The sequence below is a fragment of the Leptinotarsa decemlineata genome, unplaced genomic scaffold, assembly GCF_025532065.1.
Source record: "Leptinotarsa decemlineata unplaced genomic scaffold, Ldec_3_MD MMD2_P_RNA_scaffold_5, whole genome shotgun sequence".
In the NCBI taxonomy this organism is placed as follows: domain Eukaryota; kingdom Metazoa; phylum Arthropoda; class Insecta; order Coleoptera; family Chrysomelidae; genus Leptinotarsa; species Leptinotarsa decemlineata.
In genome coordinates this window covers 10,232,187-10,252,121 of record NW_027412532.1, presented here as the reverse complement: position 1 = coordinate 10,252,121, position 19,935 = coordinate 10,232,187, and the positions used below count along the sequence as shown (strand labels likewise).

Sequence of the window (19,935 nt, the reverse complement as noted above, 5' to 3'; positions counted from 1 at the left end):
TGAAGCAGAGAAATTTTGGAGACTTTGTTGAAAATAAAATAATTCACAAATCATATGGTAACATCTAATTTTTTCAATGGCAGTAAAAACTTATCAATAGCTTCCTAACATATTACTAATCCAGTCAGCACTTTCTGTATTGAAGTTGAAGAAAATAACTAATTATATTTCAGTTAGGTGGAAGAATTCCTGCTTCCTCGATTATGAGCGGCTTTATCGTTTTAGTCAAATGTTCAAATTGGAATTCAATATTTGTGGCATGGCATCGCAAAACTCGCTGTATCCATTTTGGAAAAATATTTGAGAATACCCAAAATTTTGTAAGAAGGCGAGCATTGATTCAGGAACCACAAGGGTATTGGAAGAATTATCAGAATTCATTTATATCAGTTCAATATCTTCGATTACTGTATCCACATAATAGAATAAAGACAATTATTGATTCTCAATATTTTGACTCTGATCAACATTTCAATATTAATGTGTACAAATCATTGTCATGCAAAACACAGTATAAAACATTTTGATGACGAGGAACTCTTGAACGATTCACTCACGTTGATAGCACTCTTACTAAAAGTAATCCTTTATCTTGAAACACCCTTTTTGTTCAAGCCATTCTTCTAACAATCCTGTTTTTGCCAGTGGGATGAGAGGATAAATAGGGGTGGCGAGTGGATGAGTTTCTGTTTAATTTTCCCCTCTTCGAAGAAGTGCTCTTTCTTGTATCCAGTTAATGCTAGCCCTCCAGATTTTTTTGTTTAATGTACGGCCATTTTTTACTTCCTGTGGTCAGTCTTTTTCCAGGATTGTGAGCGTTTATGAAAAATGCGTGATCATCTATATTCGATCAGATATTAATTCCAGAGTTTAATTTCACAAAAATGCTGAAGATAGCAGGACTTAAATAATTCTGTTTCAGGTAAATGACGCCGAACTTGAAATAAATAATTCCTAGTTGATTTTAATTTTTGCAGTTATACAGATATGTATCATCGCATGAATTGGTGACACACGTATAATCTAGGTCAAGAATTTCGAAATTGGGAGAAATTTACTATATAGGAGAACATTTCAAATCATTCTGTAACATCTTCATAGGCCACCACTGCTTCCAAAGAAGCCGTAGTGTGATGTCTTCTCGATGTTTCCCTCAATACTCCGAACTCTGATCAGAGAAGGATTTTGAGTAAAACACACTTTTACTGCTCAATACCACCTGCGCTTTTTACCCGTGCTTTTTCCGTTTTACCATGACCCCTTCTTCTGGCTTGACACTCACCGTGATATACGAGGGGCAGAAAACTGACTATATTACACTTAGTTTTATTAAAAGACTTCACAAGACTTCAAAATTTCATTCACAAATTCCCAGATTCAACGAAAACTTTGTCATTTACCAATACGATAAGGCTAACCAGCATTTTAAAGCCATGAGTCTTCAGGACGAGTTTACACAGCTGAATGCATTATTACTTTAAAGGAAATGATCTATTAAAAACCTTCTCATTTGTATCTGTTGAGATACAGATTAGTATTTCACCTTCAATACGCTATCTCGTTTGTAAATTCGACACAATTCCTATCTACCCCCTGTCCACGTCATTTTGAAAATTAAGACTTATCCAATCATGTGGTATTTAAAAGTTAGCACACAACTACCATAGACACCCAGCACCCAGCAAGAACAAAATGGCAGACGATTCCAGCTATTAGGAAGCCCTGAAACGCAAGTTTCTAACAATTTGACATACATCTGCCATAGGGAATTTTTGAAGAATTTCATCAAGTAGGTATCAGAAAAATTATCGGTAGAGACTTGCAGGAGAAAAGTTTCAATCGTTCAACATGTATGAAATTTCAAGGTGATACATGTATGTTCATTTTTCAAAACTTCCTAACAGCTAAAATCGTCTGGCGTTTGGTTTCTACTGGGTTATTGTTGTTCAAATAACATACAGCTTGTCAAATGTAGGAAGAGCTTTCTGAATTCCGTTATGGCTCGGCCCATTAGATGTGCGTTAGTTAGAAGACTATGAGAGTGAGAGAGAGAGAATCCTCAAGTGTCATCCTAGATTTGACAAACTGTACCTATGCACATGGCAGATATATAGATTGACTGAAAAGTTTCGGGACCAACACATAATGCACCGTATCACAAGTCGATCAAAACAATGACAAAACTACATGAATTGAACTTTGAATTGCTCCCACATCCACCGTATTCACTAGATTTGACTCCTAGAGACACTAGCTGTTCGCAGATCTTAAAAGAATGCTCACGGGTAAGAAATTTCGCTTGAATGAAGAGGAAAAGGACAAATGATTCTAGAAAAGTGTGGCTCTTGATGGAGAATATGTTGATGAATGAAGCCAATTTTGAACAAAATAAAATGCGTTTTTTTTCTTATGCCCAGGATTTTTCAGCCCATGTGTGTTGAATCATTCAAATATCAACTCTAGCAGTTTGAGAATTCGGGCGGTATATTTCGAATGGAATTGGGAAAATAGTAATCGCCCTCAATTTTTACAAAAATAAAACTGTCCTCCCATCGGCGAAACTATGTTAATACGTCAACAGACAGTATCGCTAGCGATTGGGGTATATTTATATGCTCTTCTACCAGTTGAATGGGTAAACTTGGTTACAACACCCAAGCACAACTTGGGATCGCACTCTAAACAGTTAGACCCTCACCTTATTTTTCTTCACACTTATTGAAGGCAAGGCACACTCTCATGAAACCTTCAGAGGGTTGATCGACAGTGAAGATACTGGCTGGCAGTTTGAATAGGCTATGAATCTTTTCATTAGTGAGCAATAATCTTAAAAAAATTGCGTAAACGGTATACAAACGTTTTCCATTAGAAATAAATACCAAAGAAAAGACATATTTTCCTGAATTAAATTTAGGACAGTTGTTGACTGATTTTTTTTTCTATCGCCAAGTTGCTTTGCCTCTTTTCTTTGATTATTATGATTATCATCAAACTTCTCTGATTGACTCTCTGATATTACGATTATGGTTTTGGATGTTTGCTGTTTCTTTTACGCAAAAAATGACTGAACGAATTCGGATGACATTCTGCACAATGGATAAACACTAAGGATACATTCTGTCAATGCTATAATGTAATATAATTGAGTCCAGAGAAGAATAAAAAAGAAACAGAAGTGCTTCTATAGAAGTCCATTAACCAAAAAAATGTACGACAAAAAAACAGTATAGAACATATCAAACTGAATGCAAAACTACCCCCATTTTTTTGTACATCAGGGTAATGGATATCATTGATAATCTTTCAGAATCATTAATTTTTGCATCACTCACATATTTTTCATATCTTCTTGGATGCAATTCAGAGGCCCACGAAGACAGTCTTGGGCAGATGAAGCAAGTTTTTTATAATTTTTTTTATTCATGTATATTTTTATATTATAACAAATACTAAACAGTATTGATAGTTCCTCTATTCGTTTATCATTCCAAATGGAGGCTAATATTTCAAAAACAACCATTGATATTCTCGATCTGAAAAGAATTCTAGTAACCCAATTTAGGAAACTGTTGTCCGAATCAACTGACCTTGTAAGTCTTAGCGTTTCCGAAATAGCAATAGTGGGTTCAGCTGAAATAAACGTCCTGTATATATTTCTGCTTCTTTTCTTTTTCTTTGTGTTCGCTAAATCCAATAATGTCGCTTTCAATCTGCGACATTAGTTCCGCAAATTTAATTTATCAGGAAACTTCGATCAGGAAAAGCAGAAATCCAGAGCGGCATTACTTTGGTCAATAGAAATCAAACATAAACATGTTGGAAACCGACATATCCGGTCGGAAGATAGATAAACTATCGAACTCTTTGCAGATAAAGCAGCAGAATGAAAAAGTTGAACTATATTTAGTTGTTTATTTTATTGCTGGAAACTTTATGGGATAACATAAAAAATCATATCATGTTTACATTGCATTGACATTAACATTTCACAATTGAACAATTGTACATCTGAATGTTTATATTTTATACAGATTATTAGTTGAAGAAAACTACTGTGCTTATCGATTGTTTTAACAATAGTCAGCAGATAACTAGTTTTTATCAACACTATCCATTACTTTCTGCATTTTCATTGATTATTCGTGCAATTTATAAACATAAAATATATTGACTTTGTAATCGCCGGCGATTGGTTAATTTCAGTGGTGTGATTTGCATGACCGTAAATATTTAAGTACAAGCTTGCAAAACAATTTTTATAATTCAATGAATCTTCGAAATAAAATTACATCATTATTCGCGTGGGAAGTTCACACAAAGTGTTTTCAATTCCCACTTAGAATTTAAATGAGAAGTAGCGTGTTAAAAATATTTTCAACATTAGTGTGTAAAGTATTTCTAACGCGATTGTTTCGACCAAATAGCAAAAAACAAAACATGATTATTCAATTAACAAGGTGGTTTTATTATGAACAATTAATTTAGATACAATTAAATTCTGTTACAAATGTATTGTATACATTAATTACATTATTATTATTATTTATGAACATTAATATGAAAAGTACAATAGGAACAGCTACTGATATTGATACCTCGACATGTTGAAGAGTCTTGTAATATATTTGAACTAGCTAAGTTGACAATTTCATGGATATTAACATTAAACTTTTGAAATGAAGAGCACAATGCTGTAACGCTCCATATAGGTGTTGGGATTATTCTTTCAACTATAGTTTTATAAAAAATAAATTGATCCCTCAGCTACTCTTTTAGCTGAGGATTAGGTTAGGTTAGGATATACCCTTCAGCTACTCTTGTAGCTGAGGGTTATATCGATCTCTTGTGTTTCTTAATATCAGTTATATTTGCTTCTTATTCTGCTAGCAGAGAAGCAGAAGACCTCCTGAAACAGAGACCTGTATATTCCTTTGGTTCTGGGAAGTTCAGAAACTCAGCAATGGTAGAGAGCATTTTACCAAACGTGTTTATACCAACTGGGTTGGCACTGTATTTATAATTTGAGTATTTCAGAAACAGAAGGGCGTATAATGCAACGTATTTATAGTCGATGTTTTTTCCAAAAATGCAAAAAGAACGACCTACTTTTGTATTTGGAATTTGATCAATCGATGATTTATCCATTAATTTAATATCTTCTATTAATAAATGGCACAGTTCTCCACGCCGACAAGCTCCGTATATTCCAAAAATAGTAGGCAACTTTTATCATCAAATAATTTTCATCTGGCGCCTCATTTATGAACCTCTGGACTTGTTCAAACGGAAGAGTTTTTGATTTTTTAGTTCTATAACTTTCATTTTTCTGCATTAAGAATGCTCCTTGAAATATTGGCTTATATTAACACCATTTTTAACGAGAGCACTAGACTTTATCATTGAAAACTTGTTCCACAAAGTTGACGAGTTCCATATTTTTGATTTCTCTTCTAGATAGGCTAAGAAGACGGTTTCGCTGAAACTTTCATCGACGTTTTTAAGTTTACACCAGCTAAGAAAATTAGAATATGTGATGTCGTACTATATACTGACCGATTTTTTTTTTGTAACAATTCAATTGGAAGTTTTTTTTTGCAGCCTCTTCAATATCGCCAGGAACAAACAATTCTCCACTATTGTACCTACTTCATTATGCAAGACAATAAACACCAGCAAGAACTTTAAATGTGACTTTAAATAAAACGCGTGAGCTGTAATCAATACTGTTTGTTGGTAACCAGGTGTTTCGGCGTCACCTGACACGGCCACTTCACAGCAAATGCGATAATATGAAAAGAGTTAACTGACAAGAGATGTCAAAATGTGTTTTTATAGAAATATTATATTTAATTATTTTATTATGAAAACAGGGCAGTTGTACAAAAAACTTTGTATGATTTTTGTGTTAAAAATGACTTTTATTTTGCTATTATCACTCTTACAGATATGAATATGACAAAAAATTTTCATATTTTCTTTCTTCATATGTGAAACGACAGAATATTCATGGAATATGACAACCGTGGAGGTGTATACATACTTTTTTTTTCTATACCACTCTCAGGGAACCAATTGCAGGTTAATTATCGGTTGAAAAATCACAATTAACCAATAGTGGAGATTGAATTAATATCCCAGGTGTAGAAAGCATATGATTGGAGGTGATTTTTAAGTATTTGTAGGTATGGTAACAGTCATCAATTCCATCATCTACTCACAACAGTTTTCTAAAAGCGTGCAGAGAAAATCTATGAGCTGTCAACTGAATTGTGATGAACATATTTTCTGCTAGTGATACAGTGTGTCAGAAAAAGAAGAATGGAAAATATGAGGTACATTGTATGTCGTCTTCAATTCCTCATTACATAAATAGTAATTGGATCAGTACTAATTAGTACAGTAAACTTTGAATAATGCACACCTAGATTACCGCAACGAAATAACAAATGGTCTTTGCCAGAACGTAAAAATGACATCAATATTCTGTGACGTCAGATTGAATATGAATTTTCATCAAGTATTGTCCAATTTCGTGACATATATTCCTGTCAAATTCGATATTTCCTAATTGAATTGTGTGGGTATACCTGTGATAAGCAAGTGTAAACCAATTCAAGATACTTGGTGTATTGCCTGGTCACAAGGAAACAGAAAACAAAGATATAGAAGAAGAACTAATGTTGATTCTGATGACAGATGTTTTGAAGGTCAGTAAATGTTATTCTTTTTGAATATCCTGGGATAGAAAGGACATTCTGAAACACTACTAGCAATTGTGTAAGTTTCCTTTTCAATAAGGGGTCTTTCATCTCTAGAAATGTCCAAATAGTGAATGGTAAAATATATGCTGATATTTTCCATACGTCCATTTTTAGCAATGAATTCAGATTTGCTTGAAAGTTTTTGCATGTTTGTTCTCCAGTAAGGTGTGTACTTATTTTGGATATTGATTCCGGCACTCCTACATTTTTGGTGACCACTTTTACAAATGTTTGCATGTTTTGGAATTCTATTTTCGTTTCAGGTCATCGAAATATGTTTAACGGGTTTTGCTTAAACAAACTTATCTACATAGAATATATTTCAGAATGGAGTTTCGTTCTTCGTATAATTGTTAAACAAATCCATGTCTTCTTATGACAATCGACAAATCAAAGGATTTTTCAAATATTTAGATCTGTACGAAAACCTATTATTTGCCATTCAGTATTCCAGAAAGAGAATGCGTTAGAATATATTTTGACAAAAAATATTTCACAGGAATTCAGTGGCAAACAAAATTCTCAATTTGAAAAAATGGTGATCAGTTATCACATTTTGAGTACCTTGTGATATAAAAAATATATCAAAAGAAACATAATTAAAAAAATCTGTTTTAAAATCTGTTTTTCCGATAATCAGCTGTTTTCCCCATATGAACGACAACTCTCAGAATTTGAGAAACTTGTGCGAGCTAAGGACTAATGAGGTCTTACCTTTTAACATGTGATTCCTAACACGGTTGCAGAATCATCCCAGCTTCAACCAAATAAATTCTATCGAGAAAAATAACTGGTCGAGGCAGGAATCGAACCCACGACCTTCCGATCGTGAGTCGGGCGCACTACCACCACGGCCAGTTGCACAACAATTCCAATTGATACATATTATTAGAATTAATGCACACAGATTACTACAAAAGTATACACAATAATTTCAAATTCTTTCTACTCATTTCTGTACAGTATTCATTGATATTAGAAAGACAATTGTCTGTCAAAATATTTTTCAGTTATTTTCTGAAGCTCTGGCCTCACTAATTATTTTGAGAACGACTTTGGTATAAAGTGATTATTTATTTTACAGAAAACCATTTTCTCAAAAACTCAATAATTTAGTTTTAATTCACAAGTTTCGGGATATGTTTGTCATGAGCACCGAGTTCTTAACCTTTTAGTCGCTTGAAGCAGGTCCGTTATAATTGATATCTGCAAAAACTACATGATCAAATTTTTCATCGTTTTCATGTATAGAAGAAAATAATTGATCAATTGACTTAATTTTTTTTTCTTTTGGAACATGAATGAAAATCTTAGTGGCATCTATGTTATATTTGCAATAATTTTTGAATTTATATAGAATGAAAGAACGTATTACATTGGAAACAGTGAATAAACAGTGAAACAGTAAAGGTTATCAATTTCAGAATAATTCGTTCTGAATAATTCAATTCATTTACTATCTTTCATCTTCGACGGTCGGATTGAAATGGGATTTAACCCATATTTTAAAAATATTCGAAGAGAAATTTTATTGTTTCACGAATAATTATTTTGAAACAAACTGTGTATCACGAATCAAAGATCTATCGAATATTTTTCAACACTTTTTGATGAATTTGGCCATCATGAAGGTAACTCTTCAAACAGTTATAAAAATGATGTATGTGCTGCAAGCAGGTACTCAATATTCTTATCATATTCACTATAGTTCCGTAACAGAGTGACAAAAAAGTATTAGTCATTTATATGAAGTTTAACACACAGTTAAATTACTTGCATACCAATATGGTATGCTCAACAGCACGATACATTCTCATCATTTCTCATACAAACAGTACCAGAGAGACGAAAAAACGAATAAGAAAAAAATACTGACTCTAGGTGGCAAAATTTTCCTGTTTTATGGGGAGAATGGAGAATGTTTTTCCAAATTATAAAACAGTAGTTTGACCATACATTCAAGCTCAAAAAATATATATCCTGTTTCAGTTTTCGCTACTTTAATAACCAATTCAGAAGAATATCAAGAAAGTCACGACCCACTTCACTTTGATCTCATATATTGGAATGAGGAATATAACTTTTTTAATGGATTTCTAGAGATCGCACGTTGAGAATTATCACTTTGAAGTTTCTTTTGTTCCTACTTGTAATAATTGGTAACAAAAATCAACAAGAGACGTTCTTTCATATAATTATAATTTTTTGAGAAGATAATGCCATTGAGGAAAACAAAGAGACTCGAGCTGCTCTGTCTGATATTTTCAAGGTCTTTGACCTGAGGGTACGATAATGGAACCTAAAAGGGATGGCTTGGTAGATGGTTTCTGTTTGTGGCTGTGGAGTTTTCTCAACAGACCTTTCCTTACAAGTAGCTATCGATGGTTCTCTCTCGGATACCATCCATACTGGTGTTCTCCAGGGATCCATATTGTCTAACATCTATTGGAAAATACCAGCTTTGCTGACGATTGCACACTCGCCTTATTTCCTTCTGGAAACTTTTAATTCACCTTCCAATGTACATTTTTGCAAACAATAAATCTGATATGAATGAAAAAAATCAATTGAAATTCAATTCGTAGAAAACTCATTCATCAGTTTCCCGTATGAAGTTAAATTTGGCCAAATTGGACATACTAAGACATCAATTTCGCTAGCTGCTTCCAACACTTCCAATAATGTGTTAGTTGCCAAACTGTGTGGTTTTACACCTAGATAGATTCGTGATTGCTGCTTGGTTCTATCTTGAAACGAAACATTCGAAACCTAAAACTTGGTCGCTCTTTGCTATAGACACTTCCATTGGAAGTGTTTGTCTGACTCAACTCTTGATTTGGCACCTCAGTGGAGAATGCTTCTGGATGAAGTGTAATCTATAGGTAAGACCCTCGTGCAGACGCTCCCTCAGTATCACTTCAAGATATCAGGTGCCTCCTCACCTGATGAAAGCCTTGTCATGGTGATGCGAGGCTCTGCCGTGAGAACCTTTATGAGTCAATGAGGGTCCAAAGAACCCGAATCTTAGTCTACAAAGAAGATGGACGTCAAATAAATGACCCTCTTCGATAAAAGATCAAGAGAAGGAGTTTCTCAGTTCGCCAGTTTTTGATATGAATTCCCAAACCAGGAACAAAAAAACCTGCATGGCTGAATCTAATGTATCGTAAAGAAAAGCTGAACACTTGCATTCATATGAATGAGTGCTGCGGGCATCAAGGTGTTAATGCGAATCTGACCCTTTCAACATTCGGTAACCTCAATAAAGTAAGATTCTAGAGCTAAAAATTGCAACCTGAATGGCTACAGACTACCTGTGGAGGTATCCAATAACCTGGCTGGTAAGGTAAGGTTACTATCCTGTAGCCATGGAAGAGCATCCCTCTGAAATGTGACACAGAAGACCCACTACATTGAGAAAAATGTACTATGGTCTCAACCTTGAAGAGGATTATCACTAGGAAATTCAGCCTTTGGTAGCTGAGAACGTACCCTGTGCTTGCCTCTCTGTGGACCGGATCAGTTTTTCAGCGCTAGGCAGAGTCCCATTCTTGTCAGCTGACCTGAAAGATGTACTACCTCATAAAGTAGTCGGATTCGTTGAGTAGCTGGATTTATTTGATGGAGGTGAATGAATGTGAGCCACAATACACCCTCGAGGGTTACAGTGGAAAGTCGAATAGACCTGTTCACCTAACCTAACCTAACCTTTGATTTCATCGAAAACGATATATGTCAGTACCTTAGAAAGTATAGTTGTCTATCCCGTCGAAATTCAAATCGCATTCGTTTGTGATAACTGCCTCCTTTCAGAAACAATTTTTTTAGATAGTTATAATCTTTAGAGATATAAATCCAGTCCAATTACTCAAGAGCAGTGCTTGTGCATCTCTATAATTAACCAAGTTTCAGGGATACTTTTAGCAGATCTACATGTTTCTTGCAGATAGATATTGGCAATAATATATGTGTTGAAGTCTCAAGAATTTTTTTACATAACAGTGATTTTATTCCTGACGAAGTGTATACGTTGTTTTGAGATTTAATTACTAACAAGGTCTCCATATTTTTTTCAAAATACTAGAGTTGAGAAACAGTATTTTGAATGGTTGAGTTGGCCACGAAAAAATTCTACCCTTATATATCTTGAAAAAAGCAAGAAACTGAATTATTATTTTTCTTTTCAGTCTCTCCTTCCTAGTTTTGGGAAGGAAACAGCACATGTGATAAAGCGGGGTCTACTTTGGCAACAGCGTGATAAGTTCTTCAGCCGTTGGAAGGAACGCTACTTCATCCTCACTAGAGACTACTTGTATGTCTTCCGAAGAGCGTCAGGAACTGACAGAATCTCAGAAATGGGCCAGTTCATCTTCAAAGTGAAACTAACCGATTTAGTCAAAATAGAATGGGAAAATAAAAAGACTTATAGCACTGGTGAGTGAGATTTCGAAAACTGTATTCAAATATTTTCACCTAGATCCGTGTGGGAAATTTTGGAAAAAGAAACAAGAACTTAAATACTTCATCATCAATAAAAACTAACTATAAAGATGTTTAGATCATGCGTAGAAGTTTTCTCCAGACACAAAATAGAAAAAACTGTTCATCCGAAACTTTTGAATATATATCCGGAATTACACAGAAATTACTATTTCTCATTCAGTTCGTTCGTCAAAGATTAGTAACAGAATTGAAAATTAATGTCATACACAAGACCGCCTTATAACTCAATACATGGAAGATTGTTGGGATGCAACGTCACTCACATTGAAAACTTTCCATCTACAGGTAGAAGTTTCTTGTGAAAACATCCATAGTTGGATGACTCAATTCATACAAATAAAATTTCATTCGATGTCATCAAAAGAGACATCTGCTTTCGTCCTATTGATAAAAACATTTTTTTTCTTCACAATTTTCATTTTCTTGGATATTCCTTTCTTTTTCTAAGTGAAAATGAGTATACTGTGGAATTAAATAGAAGTTACATCACAAAAAAATATCTATTTCTATAAGATATTCTTTTTTTCTGGACAGGGGAGAGAACAAAATGACCTCTTCAAATGATTAAAAAAACAAAATTCTCTACTTGCAGAGGCACAAAATGTAGATAATAATAGTTAATTGAACATTCAGAAAGTGAATAAGGTATGTAGACAGAACTTCTGGAACCTTGAAATTAATAAATTCAAAAATTCCAGTTATGCATCTGATGACAATACTAAATAATGTATTTTCCAGATAGCGGATCATCAAGGTATTCTTTGAATTTGATTATTATATTTCATAGTTCGTTCCCAGAAATATTCTTGCCATGTATGTCTATGGAAATTTCATTTGAATTACGTTCTACGCTTAATTCAAATTTGAATAAAGTTTTGTCAAACAAAAATTATGAAAGAATTCCAAAAACATATTTTTTCGAAATCTCTAAGTGAAAATTGTTTCTTATATCTTTTCTTCAAACATTATTTTGATGGATTCTTTCTTATGATTTTCGTAGTTCAATACCAATTATATCAGTGTCACAATTCATTTTTCAAAACACGCCAGTATTCAGATAGTGACATTTATTTACTCTTCAGGAGTATGACAGAGTAATTTTTTTAATAATCTCCTCTTCTGTTGAAATTTTTGTCATGTACCACGACTTATTATTTGCATGGATGTTTTGTATAGATTTATCAAAATCTCACACAATTAATTTTGCCAAACATTGCAACACTATTAATTTCAAAGGAAATGGAAATAAGAATTCAACGATTTTTTGAAAATATGTTAGGAATTCAAATCTGTTTAAATCTGTTTAAAATCTGTTTTTCCGTTAACCATGATGTAATCTATTTTATTATTTGTTATATTTGCTTCGAAACCATCTATTTTTATTTTTGATTGCCATTCTCAAACTTTTCATCTCCATCTCATCAAATTTAGTAAAACATGACATAAGAAAAACAGTAGATAAAGATGATCGTATGCACAAATGAGGAAATGGCTGATATGCATTACGTTTACGGTCTGTCGTAGGGAAATGGGTTAGAAGCTTCTAGAAGATATGCTGAAATGTATCCTCAACGGCAGCATCCTTCACATAGAATATTTGCTCGACTTCATCAACGATTACGAGAATATGGTTTATTCGACAAAAGAACGCAGGATTGTGGTCGCCATCGAGAAGTGCGAACACCACAGCTTGAGGAAGCAGTACTCAATTTGATTGAAAAACAACCTACTACCAGTACTAGAAAGATTGCTTTCCAGCTAAATGTTGATCATATGACGGTATTTCGAATTTTAAAGGAACAACTCTCATACCCTTACCATCTGTAACGAGTACAGGCAGTGTACCGCGAGACTTTCTGAATCTTCTTGAATTTTGCAATTGGATGCTGGAAATGATTAGAAGAAATTATGACTTTCTGAAGACGATAGAATTCTCAGACGAATATAGTTTTTCTCGGGACAAGATTATTAATTTTGATAATTACCACATATGGGCTGATGAAAACCCTCACGCTATTGTCGAAACTAACCATCAAGAATAGTTTTCTCTTAACGTGTGGCTCAGAGTTATTGGGGATGATTTAGTTGGGCCTCATTTTCTACCTCCTCGAGTAAATGGTGAGGCATACGCTCAATTTTTGAGAGAAGTGCATCCAGTACTGCTGGAGGAAGTTCCTTTGGGCTTCAGAAGGGATATGTTTTTTATGCATGATGGGGCTCCCGCCCGTTTTAGTCAAGTAGCACATCAGCATTTAACTGAAACATTTCTCTATTTTAGGCCATTTACAGCATTTGGTTTATCGTACTCCAGTTCGCGATGTAAAGGACTTAAGAAACCGCATCATCGATGCGTGCAGGGTAATCAGAGAGAGAATCAGGTACTAACTATAAAATAACAATACATCCAGTTCGCATTTATGACGATGTATCTCTGTAGTTGTTCGTAAAATAATGTTTTGCTGCGAACTGGTTTATTTTGGGCAAAAAACCCAAAAGACATTTTTTGTTTAGAATGAAACAGGCTATCGGAAATAAATTTTTAAATGGTGAACAAATAATAAGACAAAAAGTTACATTGGAAATAAATTTTAGGGGTTGCGTTTTCCACCCCTTACAACCATGGGGTAAACCAAATAAATTACTGGCTAAGTGTCTTTTTGGTAGTACAAAACGTCAGGTTAATTTCAATATTGTAACTTTTTCAGTTCTTGTGAAAAAAATTGTTATACAAATTTTATGAACCCTCTTTAAGGGGCTGTAGGTATCTCAACAAGGGATGCTCCAATGAAGTTTCTTCATATGAAAGATCCTATCTTTTTTTCAATGAGGAATCACCACCTCAAATGTTTTACACTTATTCAGTTACACCCTGTTTATTGAATTGACGATATTGTGACTTACACTTTATCACTAAAAAATATTCCTAGTGAAAAGTCATTTTCAAATTTTAGTACGATGGTTTTTCTTCAATTTCCAGTTGCTCTCATCCTCGGTCGAGATGGTAAAATCTATCTCAGGTCCTCTGAAGGACTAGAGGATTGGTTCGAGCTCCTAGAAGAATGCATGTTCACCAGCAAGGAGAAGAGAAAAGCAATGAGATATTCTCACAACGATAGTAAACCTAGGGATAATAATAATGTTAATAATTGTCTTGACGAGTGGAAAGCTGATCGTCACAAAATACGTAAGTGAATTCAATACTGTTTTCATTTTTCTTTCTTGAAAATATAAATTTTCATGGATTTGTTTTGCAGACAGGTTCTCAATGACATTTTGATACAGTGCATTTCTTTTTCCCCCCATTTTATTTTTTGAACGTATCAACTCTAGAAATTTGAAATTTGGGATAATGAAATTAATGCATGAATACTTGGATATATGTATAAGTTTGGAAATGTCCGTATAGGACGAAACTGCAGTAACGTTAGTTACAAATAGAAGTGATAATAAATAGAAAGTTTCGATTCTCTTTTCTTCATCATATTATGTAGTTAAATGTCAATGTATTCAGGTAATTATTAAAGTTCCGCCATTTTGTAGTAGGTGAAGATATTGACTCCATATTCTAGGGTTGTGAAGCATTTGTCAGGAACTTCACAAAGATGTGTCACAAGGCCCCCTTTCTTTTTAATTTTTTTCCCAGATGGCGCTCAGTCGCCATCTTGAAAGTTTCATCTGTCAATTTTACTTCAAACTGAAGTATTCATGCATTCATTCCATTATCACAAATTTCAATTTTTTGAGTTGACCCTTTCAAAAAATAAAGGGGAGGACATTAAAGAAAAGCACTTTATATCAGTTTCATTTATTCATGTCAACAAATTGTGTCCGGAGTCTAATAAACTCTGTGTATTTTTTGACAAGTTTTGGTTAATATTGTTAGTTATTTAAACATAATTTTCAGATGAAAATGAAAGTTTAGTAAATCAATTAATATCTCATAAACTGTGGAGCTGTGAGTTGGTAAACAACTTTTTCTATTCAAAGTTTCTTCACATGGTTATGTTTTCTTTTCATATTCATCAGGTTATCATTTAGTATAATAGTCATGGGAATATTGTGGAGTACTATGAGAAATGATTTTATGAAAGTTCATGGATGAAGGTACACATAGATGAAAGAATTAAATTTCAATCCTCTAATTCGGACAATATAAAATGAAGTTTCTGAATTGCAAATTTATTGATTTTTGTAGCGATGGGACGACTAGCTACGGATAATGTAACCACGAGACAAGAGGCTGTGAGGAAACGACCAAGGGGTCCAAAAGAAGAAGAATGGGAACCCCCTACATTGGACTATATCAATAGACTTTCTCGTAAGTTTACTCAGTTCATAACTTTTGACTGACTTCTACTTAATTCGATCATTATTGTTAATTATACCAAACCGGTGATTAGGATGAACAAACCGAAATAACAGCTCAATTTTTTTCAAACAATCCTCGCCACTATTGTGGTGACGCTGCACAAATAGTAAATTATCCTTTAATATTTTGTTGAATATCTTACGCGGAGTTGTTTCTATAATGGAACTATAAAACATCACTAAGGTCATTATAATAATACCATAGTTTTCTTCATCTTTATGTACGTTATTTAACCATGCCGGCAAGTTGAAAAATTGGATATTCAAATTCTGCCATGATTTTTTGAACAACCTATCCACATATTTGTTTTGAGGTGTTGATTTTTCAAATTCAACCTTTTCCAAAACAACGTTTTATATCTATTATTCTTCAACTACTATTTACTTCGTATCCAAACTCAACCGATTTTTGATAGCATTGGGGGTCGAGTAAGATTCCGTTAAAAATCCTTTGAATTTCCCTCAATATCAGTCTTTCAGTTTCAAAATATCCAATAGTTTTGTTGAAAATTATTTGAAAATGAGATTATATTATATTGTCATCCTACAGTGTGAAACTTTTTCATTTAATAGAATTACTTTCATTAAAACAACGATAAAAATAAAATAAAAACAACAATAAAATTTATTTGGCGCTCCGGGGCGACTTCACTGATTCCAGTGGCGCATTTGCTTTTTCAGCTGCAGGAAAACCCGGAAAAACCTGCAGCACCACATCATCTGAAGATCTTGATCTAACAATGTTCTCTCTCTTATAAAACAAAATGTAGGGTGTCTCCAGAGGCTCCAATAAATTCATTGCATCGCCAGAACACTTCATGACACGACTATCGTCAAACTTAAACCAGTCCGTTTCGTCTTTGACCAAGGCGTAATAATGACCAAATTCAACGCCAGAACCACAGTGAACAATGACTGCATGAATATTATAATAGTGGTATGCTAGGTTGAAATGTTCATCTATTTCGGACCTTCCAAAGAGTTTCTTGCTTCCTTTAGAGGTTGAGTCTTGTTTGAAAATCATCAGTGTTATTATTAGATTGACTGGTGCCTCAGCTATACTTGTTTCCTTATAACAGTCAGTCAGTTAGTCGATCATCACCTGTTGAAAATTCCATTTTCAGATGATTTAATAATAAGCTTTACACGGACTGGTTATTAGTCATATTAGGAAAAGCTAGATGAAGTTCCAGAAATTCACATAAGTTTTCGGTACTTCTTGAACATTTACCACAAAGTAAACAAGTGAGGATTTTTCCAGCAAAAGATTTACAAACACAAGACGAGATGGGCTGTACGGAATCATTCAGTCCAGAGCGGTCAGGAGTATTGATTTTGATATTGTTTTGATCACGAAGAGTATTCAACAAGAACCCCAAGAATTCGGAACAATCCTCTTGTTGTCCTAAAGAGTATCTAGTGGACTTCAAAGACTCCAGGAAAGATGATACCTTTTTTACAAAACTGAACAGGTGTTTGAGTTTGATGAATAAGTACGCTTGTCCAGTCAACAAGAATATTGTCCAATGCTTCCAACAAATTCATCTCCCCTCCTCTACTGCTCGTATGGAGATTTTTCATGTTTTCTCTCTTTATTGTGGGGTTTGTTCTTGTAGCTGTCCATATATAGCTGATTTTTATCTGATAATATATGCTCACGGTACTTTGTTTGTTGAAAATGCTTCAATAAACCGAAACCGGTCGTAATAGATAAAAATCTTGTAGAAAGTAGACAAAAGTTATTTTCTCTATCCTATATTTAAATTTTAGTACATTATAATCCTGTCAGTTTGTTTGTACCATATGTTCTTTGCCTGTTTTTTGGGCGTGGTTGATATCATTTTGAATGTATTTGGTTCTTTTGTGTGTAGTTTTGTATTTTACGACACAATGAATACTTACTATTATTATTCATATTAGAGTTGACGAAAATCAACATTTCCCACCATACTACTGGATTCGAATAGGAATTTTTCGATGACATTAAAAAATTTTAAAGCAATCCTCAACTTTTCTCGGTAGTGGAGTTAGAGTCAAAAATAACCAAAAAGATTGTTCTCTTCTCGTTTGATATTCCTCTAGTTTGACATATTTGCTGATAATATTCTCTAATTGAATAGAACTGGCTGATACTTGATTGTGGATACATGATTGTTGCACATTATAGGTTTCCCCATACTCCTTTTTTATAAAATTCTGACAGATTCTACCAATGTACTGATGGATATGGTAAAAACTATGATAACTGGTGGAATAAAACAGACTTTATTGCTATTCACAAATCGTTTCGAAGTGGAAAATCATTATGAGACGTAATGTGAAATTCTACTGTAATTTCTTCATATCATTGATGCGTATATTAACATAATATCAGGCAAATTTGATCATAATATTATGAGAAGTAATGTAAAATTCTGATGTAATTTCTTCATATCATTGATGCGTATATTAACATATACGCATCAAATCAGGCAAATTTGATCACAATATTTGTCTATGATACTTCGGGTCTCAAATATTTGTCTTGGAGTTCGATAACAAAAAAAAACTTGATGCACATTCGAATTATTGTCTCATTTCAATTATTACATCGGAAATAGCAAATGACCCATTGTTGAATGGATATTCACTATATTTCATCATATTCAGTCAATCATTTTTACTTTAATCATTACGAAATAATAATTGGTCAGATATTGCGATAACTGAATTAGAAAATAAAACAATATATATTTCAGTGAGAGCTATAATATTGCACAAAATGTACCGAATTAACTGATCTTCACGGTTTGATCTATGCGAAAAAGAAAGTGATACGTAGTTGAACACCGCATACCCATTGTACGCTTTCTAACTCTACTGATAAAGCTAAATTAAGAATGTTACCTTGTTTTTATATAAAACGGTATTTTGTACATCGTTGGTGAATTGAATAGATTAACCAGTTCCACGTCTGTCAAGTTTGTAGAGATGCATCTCAGGAACCCAGCGACGAATATGTGAACGTCTATGGAAAATACTCACAAGGGGAAGTAGATTGAAGATTGTATTGTTTTGAAAACATTCTACATACATAATTATATCATAAAAAATGTGCTTTATTTGAAAGCCTATATTCACTCTAGCCTAAATGCCTAGTTTGATCTAAGTTTTTCTCATCAGTAGGCTGTATCTGAGTGATTTCTCGATTTTGTTACAAAAAAAAACACAAACATGGTAAGTCATTAATAGAACAACCATAAATTAGGAAGCAATATGTACCAGCATGGCATCAAGTCCAGATTTCACTACAGAAATGAATGTTTAGTGACTGAAGCAAAAGCAGTTATCGAAGTAGGCAAATGGCAAACCTTAAATTTGAATTTGTAGATGTTTTTTATGATCGTGGTTTTCTCAACCAAGTGTCACCAATACACATCTACTATTCTAACAGAAAGAAGCTTACCAACCTAACCAGACCTCAAGGTGGTTGTAATTCATACTGAAACATCTAACACGAGTAACACCAAATTGATGTACTCCTTAGAGGGTTTTTGGCTTCAACTTTGAGTGAATATCTTCCAACTGTATCAGTCCTGAGCTGAGATTTTGGATTCAAAATGTTGATCAGTTAGACTTTGAAGCCTTTGCCCAACTTCCTCTAATTGACAAACTCTCAGATCAAGTGTTCAAGGAAATTTATATTGGATCTATTCCTATTTATAAACTATGTTGACAATTCTTCCTGTGATAGCTGAGGTTTCAATAAGTTTTTTATTACATTCTACGGAAAGTATTTGCTTTCTGTGAGTTGAAACTAAACTGTCATTTCGCTACGACATGGAAGTATATAATTCTCTATCTTCATACAAAAAAAACGTAAAAAACTTCCTGAGAACGGAGAAGAGCAATTAAATTCGGAGTAAACTGTCTACAAACATCATGCATCGAAGTTTCTCCAAGATACAAACTGGGAGAAAAATCCCTTCTGAAACAACTAGTTCCACATGAAAATTACAGAGGAAAAAGTACTTCCATATGAACATTGCAGTACATGAAAATCTCTTTTATCTGTTAAGTTTGTATTCCAAGCATTATTGTGGAATTGAAACATATCATTCACAGGCATATTACACAGCGTAATAGATGAAAGATCATTTATATAAAATTTCACTTACATAGAAATATATCATTCAGTCTCCAACGAATTATCAACAGCTCTTTGGTGGAACAGAACTTCCTTGTTCTACATTCCCTTCAAATAATGCATTAAATGTACTAGACCGTCGTTCTTTCCTATTGATTAATTTATTCCTTTGCACTT

General features: G+C 33.7%; 1 protein-coding gene across 2 annotated transcripts in view; it reads left to right on the top strand.

The window, feature by feature from the left end:
* Positions 1–19,935, top strand: part of LOC111507927 (uncharacterized) — an 83,351-nt gene that overhangs the window by 50,788 nt on the left and 12,628 nt on the right. Inside the window, exons 1-4 of one of the 2 annotated variants that reach the window (XM_023163314.2) lie at positions 6,663–6,707; positions 10,949–11,195; positions 14,242–14,448; positions 15,460–15,582. In XM_023163314.2, coding sequence (XP_023019082.2) covers positions 6,678–6,707; positions 10,949–11,195; positions 14,242–14,448; positions 15,460–15,582 — 607 coding nt within the window. In that variant the 5' untranslated portion in view covers positions 6,663–6,677. Of the gene's footprint in view, positions 1–6,662; positions 6,708–10,948; positions 11,196–14,241; positions 14,449–15,459; positions 15,583–19,935 lie in introns of those variants that run through there. The other variant, XM_023163311.2, reaches the window with a different exon arrangement.